This window comes from Aethalodelphis obliquidens, unplaced genomic scaffold (genome assembly GCF_003676395.1).
Source record: "Aethalodelphis obliquidens isolate GAN/ISIS:26980383/991018 unplaced genomic scaffold, ASM367639v1 scaffold44, whole genome shotgun sequence".
Lineage (NCBI taxonomy): Eukaryota > Metazoa > Chordata > Mammalia > Artiodactyla > Delphinidae > Aethalodelphis > Aethalodelphis obliquidens.
In genome coordinates this window covers 11220938-11240969 of record NW_020837988.1, presented here as the reverse complement: position 1 = coordinate 11240969, position 20032 = coordinate 11220938, and the positions used below count along the sequence as shown (strand labels likewise).

The 20032-nt window shown below is 48.6% G+C and overlaps 1 protein-coding gene and 1 long non-coding RNA gene across 10 annotated transcripts in view; both read right to left on the bottom strand.

Annotated features, from left to right (window-relative positions):
- The window catches only part of RPTOR (regulatory associated protein of MTOR complex 1), a 352077-nt gene that overhangs the window by 45932 nt on the left and 286113 nt on the right, over window positions 1–20032 (bottom strand). For 7 of the 9 annotated variants that reach the window (XM_027080947.1, XM_027080950.1, XM_027080949.1 and 4 more), the window contains 5 exons: window positions 8996–9070; window positions 5713–5778; window positions 5015–5206; window positions 4537–4677; window positions 4202–4321 (listed from right to left, as the gene is read on the bottom strand). In XM_027080947.1, the coding sequence (XP_026936748.1) occupies window positions 4202–4321; window positions 4537–4677; window positions 5015–5206; window positions 5713–5778; window positions 8996–9070 (594 nt within the window). The remainder of the gene's footprint in view (window positions 1–4201; window positions 4322–4536; window positions 4678–5014; window positions 5207–5712; window positions 5779–8995; window positions 9071–20032) is intronic. The other 2 variants (XM_027080953.1, XM_027080952.1) reach the window with 1 other exon arrangement.
- LOC113606535 (uncharacterized) lies at window positions 7411–8586 on the bottom strand. The gene is made up of 2 exons (XR_003427593.1): window positions 8194–8586; window positions 7411–8081 (listed from the first exon to the last, which is right to left on the bottom strand). It is a non-coding gene; the product is annotated as an uncharacterized LOC113606535 (long non-coding RNA).

The following is a 20032-nucleotide window of genomic DNA, read 5'->3' as shown; positions in this document are numbered from 1 at the left end:
TCCTGAGAGGGTCTCTCCCACCTCAGCCTTACGTACTCCTTGGCCTCCCCAGCACATGTGTGGGTTTTACTCCCAAACCTACCTTTTCAGGTCCCATCTCTGAGTTCCAGGCTGGCCCTTCCAACCACTGACCATGTGTGTCCACCAAGTGCTCTCCAAACCCCAGCTCGACCTGCCCAGGACCTGCTGCCCACCCCTTTCTGTTCAGCCCTTGCTGGGGACCCTCGGCTTGTGCCAGGAGCAGAAATCTCTGGTGGCTTCAGTTAGACCCTTGAATCATCCTGACCCATCTCTCTCTCTGGCGATCCGGATGCCCACCCAGTGGGTCCTCTAGTCTAACAGGCGCTGAGTAACAGGCTGTCAAGGGACTGCCCGCCGGCCCCTCCCAGCGAAGATGAAGCCTGAGCCATCTTCAAAAAGCACAGGTTTTCCCTTCACTCTGAACTGGTGAAAGGGCTCAGCTGGACCTGAAGCAGATTCCCAGGTCTCAGATCCAGGGACAGCTGTGAGGACAGGAGGTTGAGTGCAAGGCCCACATCAAGCAGCCGTGGGTCAAGCCCCTCCTGCTGGGCGGCAGCCATGGGCTCCAGCCCTCGGAGGTCTGCAGGCATGTCTGGCTGGGGCGCAGGCCGGGCATGAGGCTCGAGTTATTCTCAGACCTTGGAAGCAGATCAGCACGGCGACTCGAGCCCCTCCAGCCAGCAGCCTCACTCCCTTTCCCGGCAGAGTGGTCCCACCACCTCCACACTCCAGCCGCCTGCTCACATTCGGACCAAGCAGGCCTCCCGCTCCGGGCTTTGGCACCTGCTGCCCCCTCGGTCTGGAAAGGCCGATGCCTTGCCCCGGGCTCCCGACTCTCTACCTTCACTCCCGACCTTCCTTCGGAGCAGGTCACCACCTGCCACATCACACCCTGGTCTGCCCCATCTCCAAGTACAAGTTCTGGAGGCCTGGTGACCTAGGGCCTGGCACACTGGCAGCGCTTAATAAGTATCTGCTGAATGAATGAAGCCTCTTCCCTTCAGATACACTATAATTTTTAACAAATGGTTTGATGTTTTAGGTGAGTTGTCGTCAGGATTCAGGGACATTACGCCTGGGCACACACATGGCCCGAGGCGAGTCGGCTAATGCTCCTCTGTGGTCGCCTGGAAGGCTGGACCACACGCGTTCCCAGGTCTTTCCCCAGGGCCATCCCCACTCCACGTTTTCAACAATGAATTACTGGCTAACATTTGTTTTTGGCCCATGGCCATGGAGGATCAAACTCAGCTCCCAGGACGACAGAGCAGCGTTCTGGGGAAGGGAGCACATCTGCTCCGCCTGGATGCCCTCTGGGCTCGCCTGCGGGAGAAGGCGCCCCAGCCCTGGCAGCTCATCCTGCCCCGTCGCCTCCACCTGAGACGTCCTGGGCATCAATGGGGAAACACCCTCTGACACCGTTCATCAGTTTCGGCTGGAGTCAGATGTGTGTTAAGGGAGGAGGATGCCGGGTACTGCTCCTCTGTGTCTGCGGTTACTAAATAAATAAATGTAAACTAGAGATAAAGGATTCAAATGTGTCCCGCTTTCCTTGCTAAGGTAGACGGCACCAAGTAAGCTGCAGACAAGGGTCGCGGGGCTGGACTGGTCAGCCCTTGAGAACGGTGGGGTGACAACAGGATCGGGGGCGGTCACAAACCTGCTTCCCTGGCCTGGCCCTTCTTGATGAGGTGTGGGCAGCTTGCTGACTGGATGGACAGTCTGGATCGTGTACTTCTTGGACAAGCTCAAGTTCAAAATAATTTGGGAGGTTGACGTGAATTTACTGACTCTTGATTTTATCAAGTAAACTCCTTAAACAGGTCAGCAAGCAAAAACCTTCCATCTCTGTCATTATCGCCTCCCCCAGGAAAGGATGCTTTCATCGTTCAGGAGTCAACAGAGGCAATCTTTTTTTTTTTTTTTGCGGTACGCGGGCCTCTCACTATTGTGGCCTCTCCCGTTCTGGAGCACAGGTTCCGGACGCGCAGGCTCAGCGTCCATGGCTCACGGGCCCAGCAGCTCTGTGGCATGTGGGATCTTCCTGGACCGGGGCACGAACCTGTGTCCCCTGCATCGGCAGGCGGACTCTCAACCACTGCACCACCAGGGAAGCCCAAGGCAATCTTTTTTATATTGAATACATGTGACTTTACGAAACCCTGCCACAATACCCTGACTCTTCTCATTTTGCCACGAGCTGGAGACACCAGCAGTTGGTTACAGCTGGGACTTCTTAAGCCTTAGCTAAGGTCAGCTCGTGGAGTGCAGTGCCCAGGGCCGAGTCCTGTTTCATACCCTCAGGTGCCCTAACGCTGGGTCTCCTGGGCCAGCAGGCTGGGCCTGTGTTCCTCAGAGCACCATGTGCCACAACTGTCACCACGTGCTCTGGACAAAGACGGGAAAAGCAAGCTGCCAACAGCATTAGGATTCCATGAAGAGAAGGAAGGCTCAGCCTCTGAGCTGGTGTCACTCACCCTATTAAAGCCTGGGTCCTCTCTCCAACCCAAGGGCCTCAGTCTCCCTGAACCTCCGTGTTGCCCATGTTTCCATGGCAAACATAGCCCCCTTGACTTATTTAACAGACCTGCATTGCTGTCCATCTCCCCATTAGAGAGTAAAAGCCCTGGAGGCAGTGATGGTCCCGAGGCCTGACACAGGACCTGGGACGTGGCAGACGCTCAGATGTGTTGAGAGAAGAACACGGTTACAGAAGGTGCGCTCCTGCCCGCTCCCAGACTCTCCCCCACTGCCCTCCCGCCAGCTCCACGCTCCAGCGCACACAGGATGGGCAGCCCCGGGCGCACCATGGTCTTTTGTGCTCCTGGACCTCTGCACATGCTCCTGCCTCACTTGCTCTCCCCGTCCCTTACCCATCCCTCACAACCCAGGCACGAGCTCCCCTCCTCCCCCTATGGGGCCAGAGCCCCTGACCTGGGCTGGCCTTTGGGGTGCTGCTCATTTACAAGGGCTTCAGTACAATTCCTGGTTCTGTGCCTGCCTCTCCACCTGGACCCTGTACCTCTCAAAGGCAGGATGCCTGCTGCTCCACGCGCTGAGCCTGGTGTGCAGAGGCAGATGTGAGCTGAGCCCGAGTGCTGGGCGAGCAAAGCAGGCCCCTTCTCAGCACCCCTGTCTGTGGATGTGCTGACCCCAGGCAAGGCCAACATCAAGTGCCCACAGGAATGACCTGGCTACACCCGAGCATCCCAGTGTCTGCGGAAGGGACAGCCAGTGGATTGGGGCTGGGAATGTCAGGGCACCTGGGACATGCTCGAGAGGGCGGTAGTCCCCGTGTTCCTGATGACCTAGCGACCATTCTGATACTGGAGACTCAGATGGACATTCTTTCTATTTTTATTAACATTCTTTTTAAGTTTTTTTGGGAAAGAACTGAAACACAGCTTTCCTTTCTTTAAAAGGAATCTTAACAGACAATTCAGGATACTACTGATGTGCTGCTTTGGTCACTGACATCCACATACAGGCAATTTGACTCGGGAAAAAGAAGACTGACTCAAGGAAGCCAGATTCAGACAGATGCTAATGATGAGAACCCAAAATAAAAAAGTAAAGGCTGTGAAAAGGCACCTCCAGGATCATTCCACATTGTTAACATTTCTCTAGATAACCTGGCCTGTTAGCAACTGGGTTCACGGCCCTCTGAGGGAACTCAAGATGAAATGAGTCCTTCCTGGCTAATGTGAACTTGCTCTGACAACGTCCCTGCCACCAAGTCAGTGGGGTCTGCTCTCCAAACAAATACCCTTCGAAACCACACCCGCCTCTGACAAACCCAACCTCCCTTCCCTGGCACAGGGATCTCAGACATGCCGAGAAGCAGCCCGGCACCTCTAGGTGATGAGAGGTGACTCAAGGTCACACACAGAACGACGCTGCCCTCCTGGTCCTAGAACAGTCTCTGCTCCCAGGGCAGGGCTCCAAGGCCACCCCAAAATGCGGCCAGCAGACATTAGGGTTCCCCCCCACGGCCCTTTTTGGCTGGGGGAGGGGGAGGGTTGACCGTTCTGGGCCAACTTTTGACAGGGGTGTGAGATCTTGGACGGAAATTGTGGTACTTCTACATCGAAACAGACAAGTAAAAGTTTCAACTGCAAAGAACTGCTCCATTCATTCGCTGACAAACATGGGGGCAGGGAGGGGAATACACTAAACAAACCTTTCCGTCTGTCTGTGGGTGGCTACTGCTCTTTTGAATCTCCTGATGTGTGTAAGTGTTGCTCCCAGGCAGGAAGGAGCCTATTATACAAGCTGCCAGAAGACGCAGCCTGTTAAATGCCTTTAAATGAAGCAAACACACAAGTATCTGGTGAAGAAACTATTTTGGAGAGAATTAAACAAACATTTAAAGCCTGCTCTCAGCAGGATGCACACCGATGTGGCGGGGACTGAGTGCTCGCTGCTGTGGTCGGGTCAGGGTCATGGCTCAACCTGGGCGCCAGGGAAGCCCGGCCTGGAGGCGCTCGGTGCTGCCTGGGGGCGGGGGCCACGCACCTTCCGGACCACGGGGCTGCCGTCGTTGATGAGCTGGGCCAGCATCATGGCCACATTGTGGTCGATGGTGGTGGAGTGGTCCGTCCTCTCTGCGGAGTTGCCCACAAATGTGCCGAGGGCAAAGACTGCTGCGCAGCGCACCTGCAGGTGGGACAGGGGGCAGTCACCCAGCGGCCGGCTGTTTGGCTCTAGCCGGGGCCCCTGGAGCCGACCTGACGCAGCCCAGTCTCGTCCACGGTCCTCTTGGCCCAGCTCCACTCGCGTAGACGAGCAGGAGCAGGGAAACAAGAGGTAAGTGGCGGCCCCGCCTGGGGGCCAGGTGACAGGCTGTGCAGGCATCAGAGACCACACCAGGCACCAGGGAACCCACAGAGGGGGACGCAGGGGTCTGGGGCCGGGGCTGGGCCTCTCTGGCTGTGTGGTCTCCAGGCATACCTTGACCTCAGTTAGCCTGAAGTGGCCATGGGTGTGGACTCACCTCAGGGATGGGGTCGGAGAGAAGGCTGCAGAGCTTCTCGTGAGCGCTGTCCCTCACCCCGCACCACCGGGCCGAGTCAAAGTTCTGCCAGATCCGGCCCAGGCAGATGGCCACCCACTGGCGCAGCAGGGGGTGGGGATCGTTGAGCTGCTCCAGGCAGATGGCGATCAGGTTTCCCTGGAGGCAGGCTTCCTGCGAGAAGGCAGGCAACACACGGCATCACCCTGACCACTGAGGAGGGAGGGGTGCCGGGCTGGACCCCAGCTCCCAGCGTTTCTCAGGGAAATGTTGCTTAATCACATTGCAAGATGGCCTCAATTTTCCTCATTTTTTTTTTTTTTTCTGGCTGTGCTGCACGGCATGTGGGATCTTAGTTCCCGGACCAGGGATCGAACCTGTGCTTCCTGCAGTGGAAGCACAGATTTTTAACCACTGGACCGCTGGGGAAGTCCCTCAATTTTCCTCATTTTAAATCCCACCAATATCAATTCACCCTGGCTAAACAAAGGGTCCGGACCCCACTCCTCCCATGGAGCCCCTTGGGTTGGTGTGATCCTGCAACACACCCTCTTCTGAGGTCACTGTTTCATCAGACATTCAGAACAGTTCCGCTGGCCCCCAAATACTGGAGCTCGGGGCTGTGCCTCTGCAATCCACAGGGAGGCCCTGCAGGGGTGGGGACATGACGTGACACTCACCTGCCCCGTGTTATAGCTGTTAACGATCACAGCCAGAATGAAGGCTGTCATGGTCCTGTGCTCAGCCTGGAAAACAGAAATCACCTGCTAGTTTGCACTTTTTTCATGGTGGAAACTCATCACTCCCAAGCACTAGAGTTATCCTTCCAGAATCTTTATGATTATGCTTGGTGTGTAATTAAAGTAATGGGAGCCAGCTTTATTGTCTTTTGAGTCCACAAAAAGGAAGAGCACTTTTTTTTTTTTTTTTTTTTGCGGTACACGGGCCTCTCACTGCTGTGGCCTCTCCCGTTGCGGAGCACAGGCTCCGGACGCGCAGGCTCCGCGGCCATGGCTCACAGGCCCAGCCGCTTTGCGGCATGTGGGATCTTCCTGGACCGGGGCACGAACCCATGTCCCCTGCATCGGCAGGCGGACTCTCAACCACTGCGCCACCAGGGAAGCCCAGGAAGAGCACTTTTAAGAGGGTCTGACAGTTTTGTGTTGGCCTCTCAGAGGACAGATGGGTCCCTGACGTCTGATGCTGCAGGAGGGGCATGGGCCTCTCTGATTCTGCTCCATCAGAGGCCGCCCTGTCCTGCCCAAGTCTATGGAAGCAAATCACCCTGGTCGTAAAACGACCGACCACAGTCCCTAACTTGGCTTCATTATCCCTTCCTCGTGGTCTTCTAGTGGACGGATCGATTCTCATTTTCTCCTCTCCTCTGTGCCTCTACTGACTCAGAGATCAGTGTTATGTTAACTATTAGTGGTACCTAGTCATTCTTTAGAGAATGAATAAAGTTAGTCATTTCCTGTGTCTCCCTTGGATTCCCAACACTCCTCCTCACGTGTCAGCCCCTCACGTGAGTGACTGTTTTTACTTATTCTTACAGCTCATGCTGATTTAGATACATGACAAGTTTGCAGATGTCTGCTTTCCGATGCTTCCTGCATCCTACTGTCCCCTGGGCTCCATCTCCTCCTGGAGTGCGGTCCTCCTGGCTGCCTGGGTGGGGTCAGCGCATGGGAAGCCATCGGTCCTGAGATGTGCTGGCTTCGCCCTCTCCCTGACTGACACCGGGGCAGGCACAGGGTCCCGGGGTGACGGTTCCCCCTGTGCTGTGAGGGCCTCTCCTCAGTCTTCCACCCGTTACTCTGGTGACTGCTGTCCAGATCTTTGCAACAATCTTCCTTTTTGTCCTGGTTACTTTCAAGATTTTTCCTCTTGCCTTTGACATTCTCTACTTTCATTACGATAAATCTTTGTGGGGATTTGTTTTTATTTAACCTTCTCAAGACTAATTGTGCTTTATAAACCTGAAAACTCATTTCTTCCTCAAATCTGGAAAATTCTCCGCTAGACCAGTTGGATCGTGTGTCCCCCCCACCGCCTCACCTGCCCCCACCATCTCCCTCTGGCCTGTGTTGGATGCAGCAAGCCCTCTCAGCCCCTCCGTCACGTCTCCGCTTTGCTTCATCTCACGTGATTTCTCTACGGATTCCTTTACCTGTTGTGTCGATTCTGCTGTTTAATTCATCTACGGAGCTTTAAATGACAGTGACTGTCTTTCATTACAGGTTCTTTTTTCCCCCCCAAATCTGCCTATTTATTAAAAGACTCTAGTTGGTCATTTTTTGAGGAGGAGTAAAAAGGACAGAATACATTGTTCTTTTATAATAGTCACAAAAGTACTTATGAGGAAACATAAGAGTTTATTTTTGGATGTAATTAAAACAAATTGTTTATTCACTAATTTTAAACATACTTATTTGTATTGATTGTCAGTCTTTTTCAGAGAATCCTATTAGTTTCAATTCTTGGGGAGCCAACCCTCTTACACGCCAGCTCTGCTTATGTCCCTTGAACATGGGTTAGGAGCAGGCCAGCGCTCCTGTCATGAGTCTCAGTACCCTGGCTTCGTAGGTGTCCCTGCAGAAAGGTTCAGCCTTTGCCGCTTCCAGGCAGGCCCTGGAGATTTCATGTTCCTCTCTTAGCTGGAGGCTCCCCCCGCAACAGGGGTTTCTGTTTCTCACGGGGGCCTTTCCTGACTTTCCGTCCAGACGTGGACAGACAGGACCAGCTCTTTTTGTCCTTGTCTGGTGAGTGGGCGGCTCGCCCCACAGGCCCGTGTCCTCCATGCAGACTTGGGGCTGCACGCGCGTGGAGCGCCAGGGTCACTGTGAGGTCTGCCTGTGAGTCCCACCGTGCCCCTCCTCTGACATCGGTTTTTGGCATTTGGGGATTTCCTTTCCTTTCTTTCACATCTATGTCCTCAAATCTTCAATGTGTTTGTAGTTGAAGTGGGGCCCACTTGTGCTGGCTTTGCTCACCACTTTACTGCATTTTATCAGCTTAGATGTCTTATTTGTTTGATTTGTATCTTACCCTGAAGAACAGGGAAGTGATTATTTCCAACATTTGTATAAAGTCTAAACTTTAACTGCCTATGATAATGTTTAAAAACCACACTTCAGTTAAAACACACAAGTTCTACTTACCTTTCATAACAATCCTGTTTTTGACGTTTTCTGTATTTTGAAAAATGTGTTTGTTTTTTTATTATTGTCATTTAGTTCAGAAAACCAACTAGAGGGTGAATTTACACACAAAAGTTCCTTTACACAACCAAAGCCACCTAAGACTGTGTGAACAAGCTGTTAGACTTAATTAAACATTCTGATAAAAATAAGTTATATTAAGTAATTATTTAGGGTGTCTATTTTGTTCTTTTTACTATGCTAGGAGTTAGAGGTAGGGAACATAGAAATTAATTAAAAAAACACTTATAGGAAGTTATTCTATATGCTATTTATGGATTACTAATTTTTAAACAACTTAATACAATAAAATATATTTAAAATTTAAACTTTCAATCTCTTCTTTCCACCTTCCCGCCCCCCTCCCCGGCTTTCCTTCCTGATTGAGAAGGTGCAACAGCCTCCTGTCATGTCCAGAACCTGCACTGGGCAAAGGAACTGCCATATTATGGATGTACAAGTACTCATTGATCTAACTTGGCTGACAGGGTGTGAGGCAGAGTGGATTCTACTTCACTACAAAGATGTGCTCGGAAAATGGACTCACTGTAAACAAAAATACAGCCTGTGTGTCAAGTTTCACTGTAACTCTTTACTCAGGGAAGCAGCTACTGAAATAATATGACGGGAAGCAAAGGGCACCGTCTGAGTGAGGCAGAGCCGGGGTGAAAGCGGACCCCCTCCCGCCACCCTGCCGGCCCCTCTGCGTGAAGTAACCTTCCCCAGAGTCCCCGGGAGACGCGTCACCAGAGCTGGTCCTTACTGGCATGTACGGATCTGCCAAGACCGAGAGGAAGTACTTGTGGCCGTTGTCCTTCACCAGGTCAGCTTGGCACGACTGGGGAGAGAGAGACACAGGAGAAACAGTGAGTGCAATTCCGGGAAGGGACTTCTTTTTCTTCTTGGGATGTGTGAACAAACGAATGTGCAATGAATATTTTATGCCTTAATCATTTTCTCCTCTCAAGTCCAATTTTCATCTGAAAAAATAATTCCGACGGCTGTGTGGAGACACATTTTTCCTTGGCTGTGGGAAAAGGGCTGGCATCTCACACACTCTCAGAAGTGCAGCAGCTCCAAGGCGTTCTCGAAACCACCTTCTGGGTACCTGCTGAATGGGGGCGCCCTGGCTGCTGGATGGCTCCTTTGGAGACTGTCTGCATCCTGCAGCCTCCGCACACGTCCTCCCTCCCGTGTCAGTCCAGGGTCCACGTGCCTCTCCTTGCGCCTTTCAAGCTGGGACGTGCCCTGGATCAATACCCAGAAAAACTGCTTTGTGATTTAGGGTAACATGTCCACAGGGAGACATTGAATTCCATCAGCTCCCAGCATGCTCCACTCTAGGGGAAAAAGGCCATTCAAGAAGAGAGAACCGGAATTTTAAGATCTGAGTTTCTGAGAATAAAAGGAGAAAGTTATGCACTGCAATACATCTCTACCTCTGCAGGGCACCGCTGGCTCAGGGGCACGCCCTGTGTGAAGCCCTCTCAGGGGCAGGGCGATTTTGCAGACGGAACCTGCTGTTTACTGCAGCCCGGAGCCCTGACCCCCTCTCTCCCACGCTGGCCCACTTCTCAGGGTGCTTTGATAATGAGGTGTTTCTTCCTCACATCAATAAACTAATAAGGTGGCGACTGGACTCAGCTGTTTAAGTGGTAATTGAGCGAGATGGAGGGGGTGGTCAGGAAGCAGGGGCACCAGGGGCTCGGGTTAGCAGGATAATAATCCCCAAGAGCCAGGGAAGCCAATAAAGCATGCAGCTTTCAAGTCGCTCCCATAAGGGATGCCTCACTTTGAATGAAGGTTTTGACAAATGGACTAAAAGGCATCAGCGTGATGCCCTCTGCAGAGACTTGTCCAGAAGGGGCTGGGAGGGAGCACTCATTTGGTGCCTGTAGTGCAGTGCCTGTGTCCAGGGACAAGGCTTAGGCGCCTGCATCTAAGAATGAAGCCAATGTCCTTTGATTTGAAACCAGAGATTCCACAAGTCAAATCCAGGCCCACACATTTACAGCTAAGCTCATAGCACATGTCTCATCATAGAGTAAACGACGTGTCACTAAGTCATATCCTGCTAATTCGGAAGCTGAGGCACCTGTGGGAGTATGTGAAGCTATAACTTTAATACGTCTTCAGTATCGGAAACGGCAATTATCTTGTCCATGTTGAAAGACCTCTGTCTAGACGAGGCTGCCATGCAGGTGGGAACCACAATAATGCTCTCTGGTCCTGTCCATCCTCACTCTCAGGTCTCAGCAGGTGTCCTTTATGAACTGGTTTAGAAGAATCACCCCATCAGCCATCCCAGCCCTGTCCGCGACCGGGGAGCCAGGGACTTGCAGGGCTCTGACTTCTGAGGATGCTGGGACACAGGCCACCAGGCACCTGCTTGCCCTCTTGACTTGGCCAATTACCTCCTTATAAGGAAGAGAAAACAGTCCTTGAAACTACAAAGGCCCAGAAATGCAGGCCACAGATGCAGTGCACACACAGGCCAGTGGAAAGCTCCCAGAGAGATGCAGGGCTCTGGCAGCCCAGACTCCTCCACACAGCCGCTTTCCAAGGGTCCCCTCTTGTGTCTGCTTTCCCCCAGATCAAGCTACAGATTTGACATATTAAGGCCGGGGTAGAAAGAGCGGGGAGGCGAGGAAGAGCACGACTATGAAATGGTGTTTCCTAAGCAAGCCCCTCCCCCACTACACACCCAACAGCTCTGATGCTTCTGTCTCAGGGATTTCATGGAATTATATTTTTAACATGGGGAAAAGGGAGGGAGGCAAGGAAGAGAAGAAAAGCAGAAGGGGAAGCAAGCACATAGTTCCTTGTGGCAGCAGCTGAAGATGCAGTTTGCAAGCAGATCCCTCTCAGGAGGGGGCAGAGACCAGGACAAGTCCGACCAGAGACCCTGGCTTCTGCAAGGGTAAGTTCACCGGGGGAGGGCAGGTGCTCCCCCTCGGAATATTCTGGCAAAGGATGCTGTGGGGGAGAGCCCACCTTCATTCTCCTTAATGCAGACTATAAAGTCTGTTTCCTGGGGAGCGGGAAGACACAAACTGAGCACAGACCAACAGACCACCAGGCATGATGCATCAAATGAGGCGCAATCGGCAGGACAGTCCTGAGCAGTGACGCCAGTGGACGCAGCCACTCATGTTCTGATGTGAATATGGAGAAAATCACACAGAGGGAGGGTCCTGTTTCCTGTCCTCGGGTCGCAGAGTTCACTCCTCGGGATGAGGAAAGGATGCCGGAGAGGTAAGCCGGGTTCACACAAGAGACAGCGACACCGGAGTGCACCTTGACCCACTGCTACCAGAACATTAGAATCGTCTGGAGACAGATGTAGGACTATGCTGGACTGTTTATACATCCAGAGTTTTAACAACGGCACGTGGCCATAAAACTAGTAGCGCCTGAGAAAATAATCCCAGAGCAGGGATTCTGCTCACTGCTCACAAGAGCTCACTGTCCTTCACAAACCCAAAAGCACAGTCACAGGCAGTTAAAGACGCACGTCCCTCTGCACGCTTCAAAGCCTCGGCACAACGGCCTTCCCACTTGCCAAGTGTAGCAAGATAGTTAAATACGTACAGGTTTTCATTTCCAACAAATGTTTATTACTTTAAATATTCTCGTCAGATGCTCTTGTGTTGAAGGTAAACTTCAGAATGAATAGACACCGTGAATGCTGAAATAACTGATATCAGTGGGAAAATCACTGGGATACATGAATGCTTTTATGCCGTCCATCTACTTTTCTGTATGTGTTCTAAAATTTGTAAATGCAGGGACTTCCCTGGTGACCCAGAGGTTAGGACTTGGTGCTTTCACTGTCGTGGGCCCAGGTTCAATCCCTGGTCGGGGAACTAAGATACCACAAGCTGCTTGGTGCAGCCAAAACAGAACAAAATTTGTAAATGTATTTCAAGGCTCAAAATCAAAATGCTACAGAAAGGTATAGATTGAGAAGCTTTCGTCCATCCCCTGTCCCTGTAAGGGGTGGCGGAGTCAGTATGATCATATCTTAAATGTAGAAAATGTGACATCTGGATACAAAATGAAAATTAATATTAAATTAGATGGGGGTTTTTAAAAAAATCTCTTCCACTGCTATATGTAATCTCTTTACTAGTTTCTTATTTATTCTCCACACATCCAAACTGTGGTTGCCCTTCTATAAAACTTCCGAGACCTGGTCGTGTGGGCTACGGTCTCTGGCTGAGTAGCCCTGCCCACCTCTCCCAACCCCAAATGGAATCAGCACTGCAGAGCTAGTGAGTCAGCACAGCCTGACAATTAATCACGCGGCCCTTCAGCCTCTGGATTGCCCTCGGTGACGGACTGATGCACCGGGAAGTCCCCTGCAGCCTGAGTCACCGCACCCATTCATCCTGCGAAAGTGTGATCTGTCACCTCCCTGGCAGCACCCAGTCCAATCTGCCTGTGTGGGGCCGAGTGGCCTGTGTGAGGAGGGCAAGTGAAAGCCTCCTGCATCCTCCTTCAGCTTTTCACTTCACTCTTGGCAAGTACAGGCATTTGAACAACTGCCTCCCTCCATCCCTCCTGCCAGCCAGCCAGACAGACACATACATACCCAGCCGCAACCTGGCCTGTCATCATCATCAATGTGCACGTCTAGCAGGGCCTGGCCTCCTCCCAGGTGGGTGGTCCTGGAGGCTAAACCAGTGTTGGGACAGGCAGACCTGTCTGGACGTGGCAGGGGTGAGGTCTCTGCTTTGCTAGCCCACAGTTTTCCAGGGACCCCAGGAGGGTGGATCTGAACCTCTCTCCAGAGTAAAACCCACTCCCAGCACTTCTGAAAAGCAGCCACCTCATTTAACCAGAATGACGGCTAAGAAGAGGCCATTCTGCACAACAGTTCTATTTTACCAAAAAATAAAAACAACACCCGGAATCACTCACACAGCACAGCCTTGCTGACTACAGCTTCTGGGTAAACATGGGTCTCTGCAAACTGTGTTCTCCAACGCTGTGATTTTGTTTTGTGTTCTAAAACCTATAGTTTAGAAATTAAATGGACCATCAATGCAATTAAGTTATTTACATTAAAATGAGGAGGTGGGAAGTGCCCACAGCAAGGCAGACTTTGGGTGGGAGTTTCACAGGAAGCCAGGCCTGGCTGCCACTCAACACTGTGTGACTGACAAGACAGTTCGTGGTGATAGCGAATCAGTCCCTTTGTCCATTTGCAGGTAGTTGCAAGATGGGACAGCTGGACAGTTGGCTCAATAGGGGGCAAACTGAGAGAAGGAATATTAGAAAGTCCCAGAAATGCAAAACAAAACAATTCCAATACTAAGCCTTATAAAATCAGACTCAATGAATAATAAATAAAAGAAATTAAAAGAATGAGATTCATGGGACTTCTCTGGTGGCGCAGTGGTTAAGAATCTGCGTGCCAATGCTAGGGATGCGGGTTCCAGCCCTGGTCTGGGAAGATCCCACATGCCATGGAGCAACTAAACCCGTGTGCCAAAACTATTGAGCCTGCGCCCTAGAGCCTGCGAGCCACAACTACTGAGCTCATGTGCCACAACTACTGAAGCCTGTGCGCCTAGAGCCCGTGCTCCGCAACGAGAGAAGCCACCACCATGAGAAGCCTGAACACCACAAGGAAGAGTAGCCCCTGCTTGCTGAAAAGAGAGAAAGCCCACGCACAGCAACGAAGACCCAATGCAGCCAAAAATAAATAAAAACAAATAAATAAATTTATTAAAAAATGAGATTCAGTTTTTAAACAGATCATGAAGGTGAATAAAGGAACAGTGGTCAACAACAGACATAAAGCAGGTCATGCAAAAAAAAAACAAAACAAAAAACTCAGCGCATCACAGTGATGGCACCCCAAAGAGAACAGGATGGAAAGGGGAGAAAGAGGAACTTCCCAGCAGTGTCACCTGACAGACACACCTCAGCCAGGTGACCAAGGGACACCTCAACCAGGTGACCAAGAGCCCAGCCACAGTGAGGAGTCATGTTGAGAGTATGGACCCTGATGCCTGATGGGATGTGATGAGAAGGGCACTTTCCCTCTGTGGTCTCCCTCCCCCAAACCCACAAGCCCAGACTAACAACGAGAAAAACATCAGACAAACCAGCAGAGGGACAGTCTGCACATCCCTGCCCAGGCCTCCTCTAAACCGTCGGGGTCATTCAAATCAGGAAAGTCTGAGAGACCGTCCGGTCAAGAGCAGGCAGAGGAGATGTGATGACTGCCATGTGGGGTCCGAGAGAGGTCCTGGAGCAACAGCAGGGCATGAGGTTAAAACTGAGGAAAGCTGAATAGTGTAGACTTTAGTTAATGACAATGTATCAACATCGACTCCTTAGTTGTAAAAAATGTACCATGTTTTGCTGTTGTTGTTGTTGTTTTTGTTTTTGCGGTCCGTGGGCCTCTCACTGTTGTGGCCTCTCCCGTTGTGGAGCACAGGCTCTGGACGTGCAGGCTCAGCGGCCATGGCTCACGGCCCAGCCGCTCTGCGGCATGTGGGATCTTCCCGGACCGGGGCACGAACCCGTGTCCCCTGCATCGGCAGGTGGACTCTCAACCACTGCGCCACCAGGGAAGCCCTGTTGTTGTTTTTTTAATGGAACAGCTTCTTTTATTTCTTTTTCACACTGAATCCCAAGTCCTCGGGCTTATCTAAAAATACAGAATTTCAGTGAAAAGTAGACTTTTGGTACTCCTTTTAAACTGTTAGTCATTAGAAAGGAAGTTACAGTGGAATAATCAAAGGTGAATAATCAAAAAATGGGAATTTCATCGATGAATGGACTGCATATGCCCCGCTGTGGTATGGTATATAGAAGGGCTCTGAGTTTTGAATGAAGATGGGAATTCTTACCCAGATCTGATCACCAGTCAGCAGAGTGAATTGGGAGAGTTGCTCATCCTTCTCTGATCCATGCTTTCCATCTTCTCCTGGAAATTCCAAGGCGTCTTTACAAATAAGGGACATTTTTGTTGTCCCAGAGAATCCATGGTAGGGGATCGTAGGTGATCCCTTCCTTCCTTCCTGCTAGTGTTGGAGGGTCCCCTGGGAGGCAGGGGGCAGCTATGGCTCACTATGGAGACAGGGATACTGGCAGTGGCAGCTCTGGCAACTGCTCATTGGCATGGGCCCTATAGGAGGCCGCCACTTTCTTACCAAGCTGTACCATGTTAATGTAAGGTATTGACAACAGGGGAAACTGGGTGTGGGACATACGGGAACTCTATTTACTATTGTCTTACGTTTTCTGTAAATATAAAATTGTGATTAAAAAAATATCTTATTAAAATGAAAACTGTTTAGAACAAGGCATTCAGGACACAAACTCCCAGCACAGGAGGTACGTTTGCCCCGGGTTGTCATAGGACCAGCCCCATGGGCTGCCCTGCCTTCCGTGATTGGACCATTAAGAAAGCAGGTTCCAGGGGCTTCCCTGGTGGCGCAGTGGTTAAGAATCCGCTTGCCAATGCAGGGTACATGGGTTCCAGCCCTGGTCTGGGAAGATCCCACGTGCCGTGGAGCAACTAAGCCTGTGCGCTGCAACTATTGAGCCTGTGCTCTAGAGCCCGCGAGCCACAACTACTGAGCCCATGTGCCACAACTACTGAAGCTCACATGCCTAGAGCCCGTGCTCTGCAACGAGAAGACACCGCGATGAGAAGCCTGCGCACCACAACGAAAGTAACCCCCGCTCGCCGCAACTAGAGAAAGCCCACGTGCAGCAACAAAGACCCAACACAGCCCAAAATAAATAAATAAACTAATTAATTAAAAAAAAAAGAAAGCAGGTTCTGGATGGCAGATCCTCTGGCCCACCTGATCACACTCCAATTTGGGTGATGTGAATCATATTTGGATGGGAGAGGAAGTTAACCCTGCTCACTTTTTCAACTGTGAGCTGGCAGCGGGGTGGGGGGGAAAGGGGGGATACAGGTGCAGGAAGAGAGGCTGTGAACGTCAGAGTCAGTGAGCTGGGATAAAATCACTATGCAGAGAAAACAGCAGAAGTTTTGAGACTGAGAAGGAGAAGTAGCACAGATGTGGGGAGGACGGGGGGGGGTCTACAGAAATTAAACTCCACTAATCTCTGATCTGCTTTTCACTCACACAATGTGTTCCTTCTTGGGACTGGGATAGCTGGCACACACAGTGAAGCTCTTTGTGTCCCCACATCTGGATGTACCTCCTCTATACTGACACACAATGTTTTTCCAAATTCAGTGACACTGTGCCCTTGGAATCCCCTGGTGGCACTATAAATAAAACTTTATCAGCTGTAACTAGGGAAGGTCTGCCTGAATTACATATTAGCTGTGTCTATGAAAAAACCTCTATTAACTGGAACCTAGCTTATAGAAATCTCTAACCGTCTCCCCTCTCTTTTTTTTATAAATGTATTTATTTATTTTATTTTTGTCTGCGTTGGGTCTTCGTTGCTGCTCGCGGGCTTTCTCTGGTTGCGGCGAGGGGGAGCTACTCTTCATTGCAGTGCGTGGGCTTCTCACTGTGGTGGCTTCCCTCGTTGTGGAGCACGGGCTCTAGGGCGCGGGTTTCAGTAGTTGCGGCATGCAGGCTCAGTAGTTGTGGCTCGTGGGCTCTAGAGTGCAGGCTCAGCATTGGCAGGTGGATTCTTAACAACTGAGCCACCAGGGAAGTGCCTCCCCTCTCTTAATCTTGTTAATTAGCAGAGAAACAAATGATAACAAACAACTTAAGGTATTTATTAAAAGACAACCACCGCCATCCTCCCAGAGTAGGGTAGATTTTGCCACATTCTCTGGACTCTCTCATCTACGTGTAATGTTGCTTTTGATGGCTGATTCCATCACACAACCTGAAGGACAGTTAATAAAAAATATTCTGCTGCATTTGCTTCTCCCTTTCCTTTCCCCTGTATTTTTCTGCACTTTTTGAAAGCTGCAGATAGCATGACATTTTGCCTGGAAATTTTCTTAAGAAAAAGGACATTATCTTACATAACCACAAAACCATGATCACACTCAAGAAATTTAACATTGATACAATATTATTATCTGATATTCAGTCCTTATTCAAATTTCTCCCAATTGTTCAAATAATGTCCTTTATAGCCTTTGGTTTTTGATCCAGGATCCAGTCAGAACCTGCCCTTAGTTGTCATGCAACATTAGTCTTAATCTGGAACAATTTTCCCCACATTTTTTGGTCTTTCTTGAATTGAAAATCTAGATAGGACAATTACAGTTTTTTTGTGGACTATTCTACAATTTGAATTTTTTAACAGCTCTATTCAGGTATAAGTGATATACAAAAACCTGCACATATTTAAACTATATAATTTGACAATATTGGATGTATGTTTACACCTGTGAAGCCATGCCTACAAGCAAGGTAATTAAGCTATCTCCTGAAAAGTTTCCTTATGCCCTTTGGAATCCTTCCTCCTATTCCACTAATCTGCTTTCTGTGGCTATAGTTTGCATTTTCTAGAATTTTGTTTAAATGGAATAATACAACATGTATCCTTTTACACAGCATAATTATTTGGGGATTAGTTTACCCTTTTTTATTGCTGAGTAGTATTCCATTGTATGGGTAAATCACCATTTGCTTATTCATCCACCTGTTGATGGACATTCAGGCTATGTCCAGTTTTTGGCTGTTACAAATAAATCTGCTATAAACATTCATGTAGAAGTTTTTGTCTGGACATATGCTTTCATTTCTCTTGGGTGACTATCTATGAGTAAGATGACTGGATTCGATGGTTGAGTATGTATGTTAATCTTTATAAAAAACTGTGAAGAAACCTCCCAGGGTGGTTGTGCCATTTGCATTCCGAACACAATTTATGAGAGTTTCAGTTCCTCCAAATCCCAGCCCACACTTGATACTATCAGTCTTTTTCATTTCAGACATTCTGATAGGTATGTGGTGGTATCTGACTGCGGTTTTAACTTTGTATTTCTCTGGTGATGAATGACGTTCAGCACCTTTTCATGTGCTTATCTGCCATCATACTTCTTTAATGAAGTGTATGTTCAAAGCTTTTGCCCATTTTTTTGGTTTGCGTGTTTCTTTTCATATAGAATTTTGAGAGTGCTTTACATATTCTCATTTCAAGTTTTTAATCAAATTAATGATTCACAAATATTTTCCCATCTTGAATTAATTTTTGTCATGGTACATGGTGTAGATTGTGGTTCACTTTTGCAGATGGATGTCCAATGGCCCCAGCACCACATGTTGAAAAGACTATCTCTAACTCCACTGAGTTGAACTGTCTTTGTAACTTCAAAAATTAGTCGTCCGTATATGTGTGAGTCTATTTCTTGACTTTCTATTCTGTTCCATTGATATTTTGCACATTTTGATGCCACTTCTACAGTCTTAATTGCTGTAGATTTATGATAAGCCTTGAAATCAGGTAGTAGTTGTCCTTTAAATTTTTTTTTTAAGTTGTTTTGGCTATTCTAGGCCCTTTGCTTTTCCATATGGATTTTAAGATCAGGACCCATGATAACTGAATATCTCTCCATTTATTAGATTTTCTCTAATTTCTCTTACCAATAGTTTGTAGTTTTCAGTGTATGTCTTGCATATCTTTGCCAGAATTTATCCCTAAGTATTTCATATTTTTGATACCATTGTAAATGTTCTTAACAGTTTGTATAAATTGGTTAATAGTGTATATAAATAAGACTCATTTTGGGGTATTGATCTTATAATTTGCAATGTTACTAAGGTCACTTATTAGTTCTAGTATTTGTTTGTTTGTAGATTCAGTCAGATTTTCTACACAGAGAATTGTGCTGTTTGAAAATAAAGACAGTTATACATCTTTCTCTCCAAACTGGATGTTTTTTTTCTTGCCTCATTGAACTACCTAGAACTTCCAGCAAAAATTGGAAGAGAAGTGATGAGGGCAGATGCCCTGGTTTTGCTCCTGATCTTAGTGTTCAGACTTTTACCACTAGGTGTGATGTTGGCTGTAGCATTTTTTGTAGATGCTATTCTTCATGCTGATGAAGTTCCCTTATTGGTTTTCTGAGAGGTGTTTTTTTTAAAATCAGGAATAGATTTTAGTTTTTGTCAAATGCTTTCTTTCTGTCTATTGAGATAATAATATGGGTTTTCTTCTGCTAATATGATAAATTACATTGGTTTTTCAATCTTTAAAAACTTTACATTCCTGAAATAAGTCCTTCAAGGTCATGATGTACTATCCTTTTTATATATTGTTGAATTTGATTTGCTAAATTTTGGTTTACAATTTTTGCATCTATCTTCACCAAGGACACTGGTCTGTAGTTTTCTTGTCTGGTTTTTGGTATCAGCGCAAAGCAAGTATCATAGGATGATATGGGAAGATGCTTGTTTCCCATTCGTATATTTCTTCATTAACATTTGGGCAGAATTCACCAGTGAAGCCATCTGGACCTGGAGCTTTCTTTGCAGGAAAGTTTTTAACCACAAATACAATTTTAAAAATTGATACAGTGCTATTCAGATTATATATCTTCTTAAGTGAGCAGCTTGTGTCATTCAAAGAATTAATTTCATCAAAGTTATCAAAAGCTTGGGCATCAAGTTGTCTATAAATTCCCTCACTATCCCTTCAGTGTCTCCAGAACCTTCAGTGATGCCACTTCTCTCATTCCTGATTTGGGGTTTTGTGTCTTCTGTTTCCTTATCAGTCTGAGCAGTTATTGATCTGCTCAAAGAACCAGCCTTTGGTTGAGTGGATTTTCTCTACTGCTTTTCTGTTCTCTTTTGCATTGATCTCCACTGTGATCTTTATTATTTCC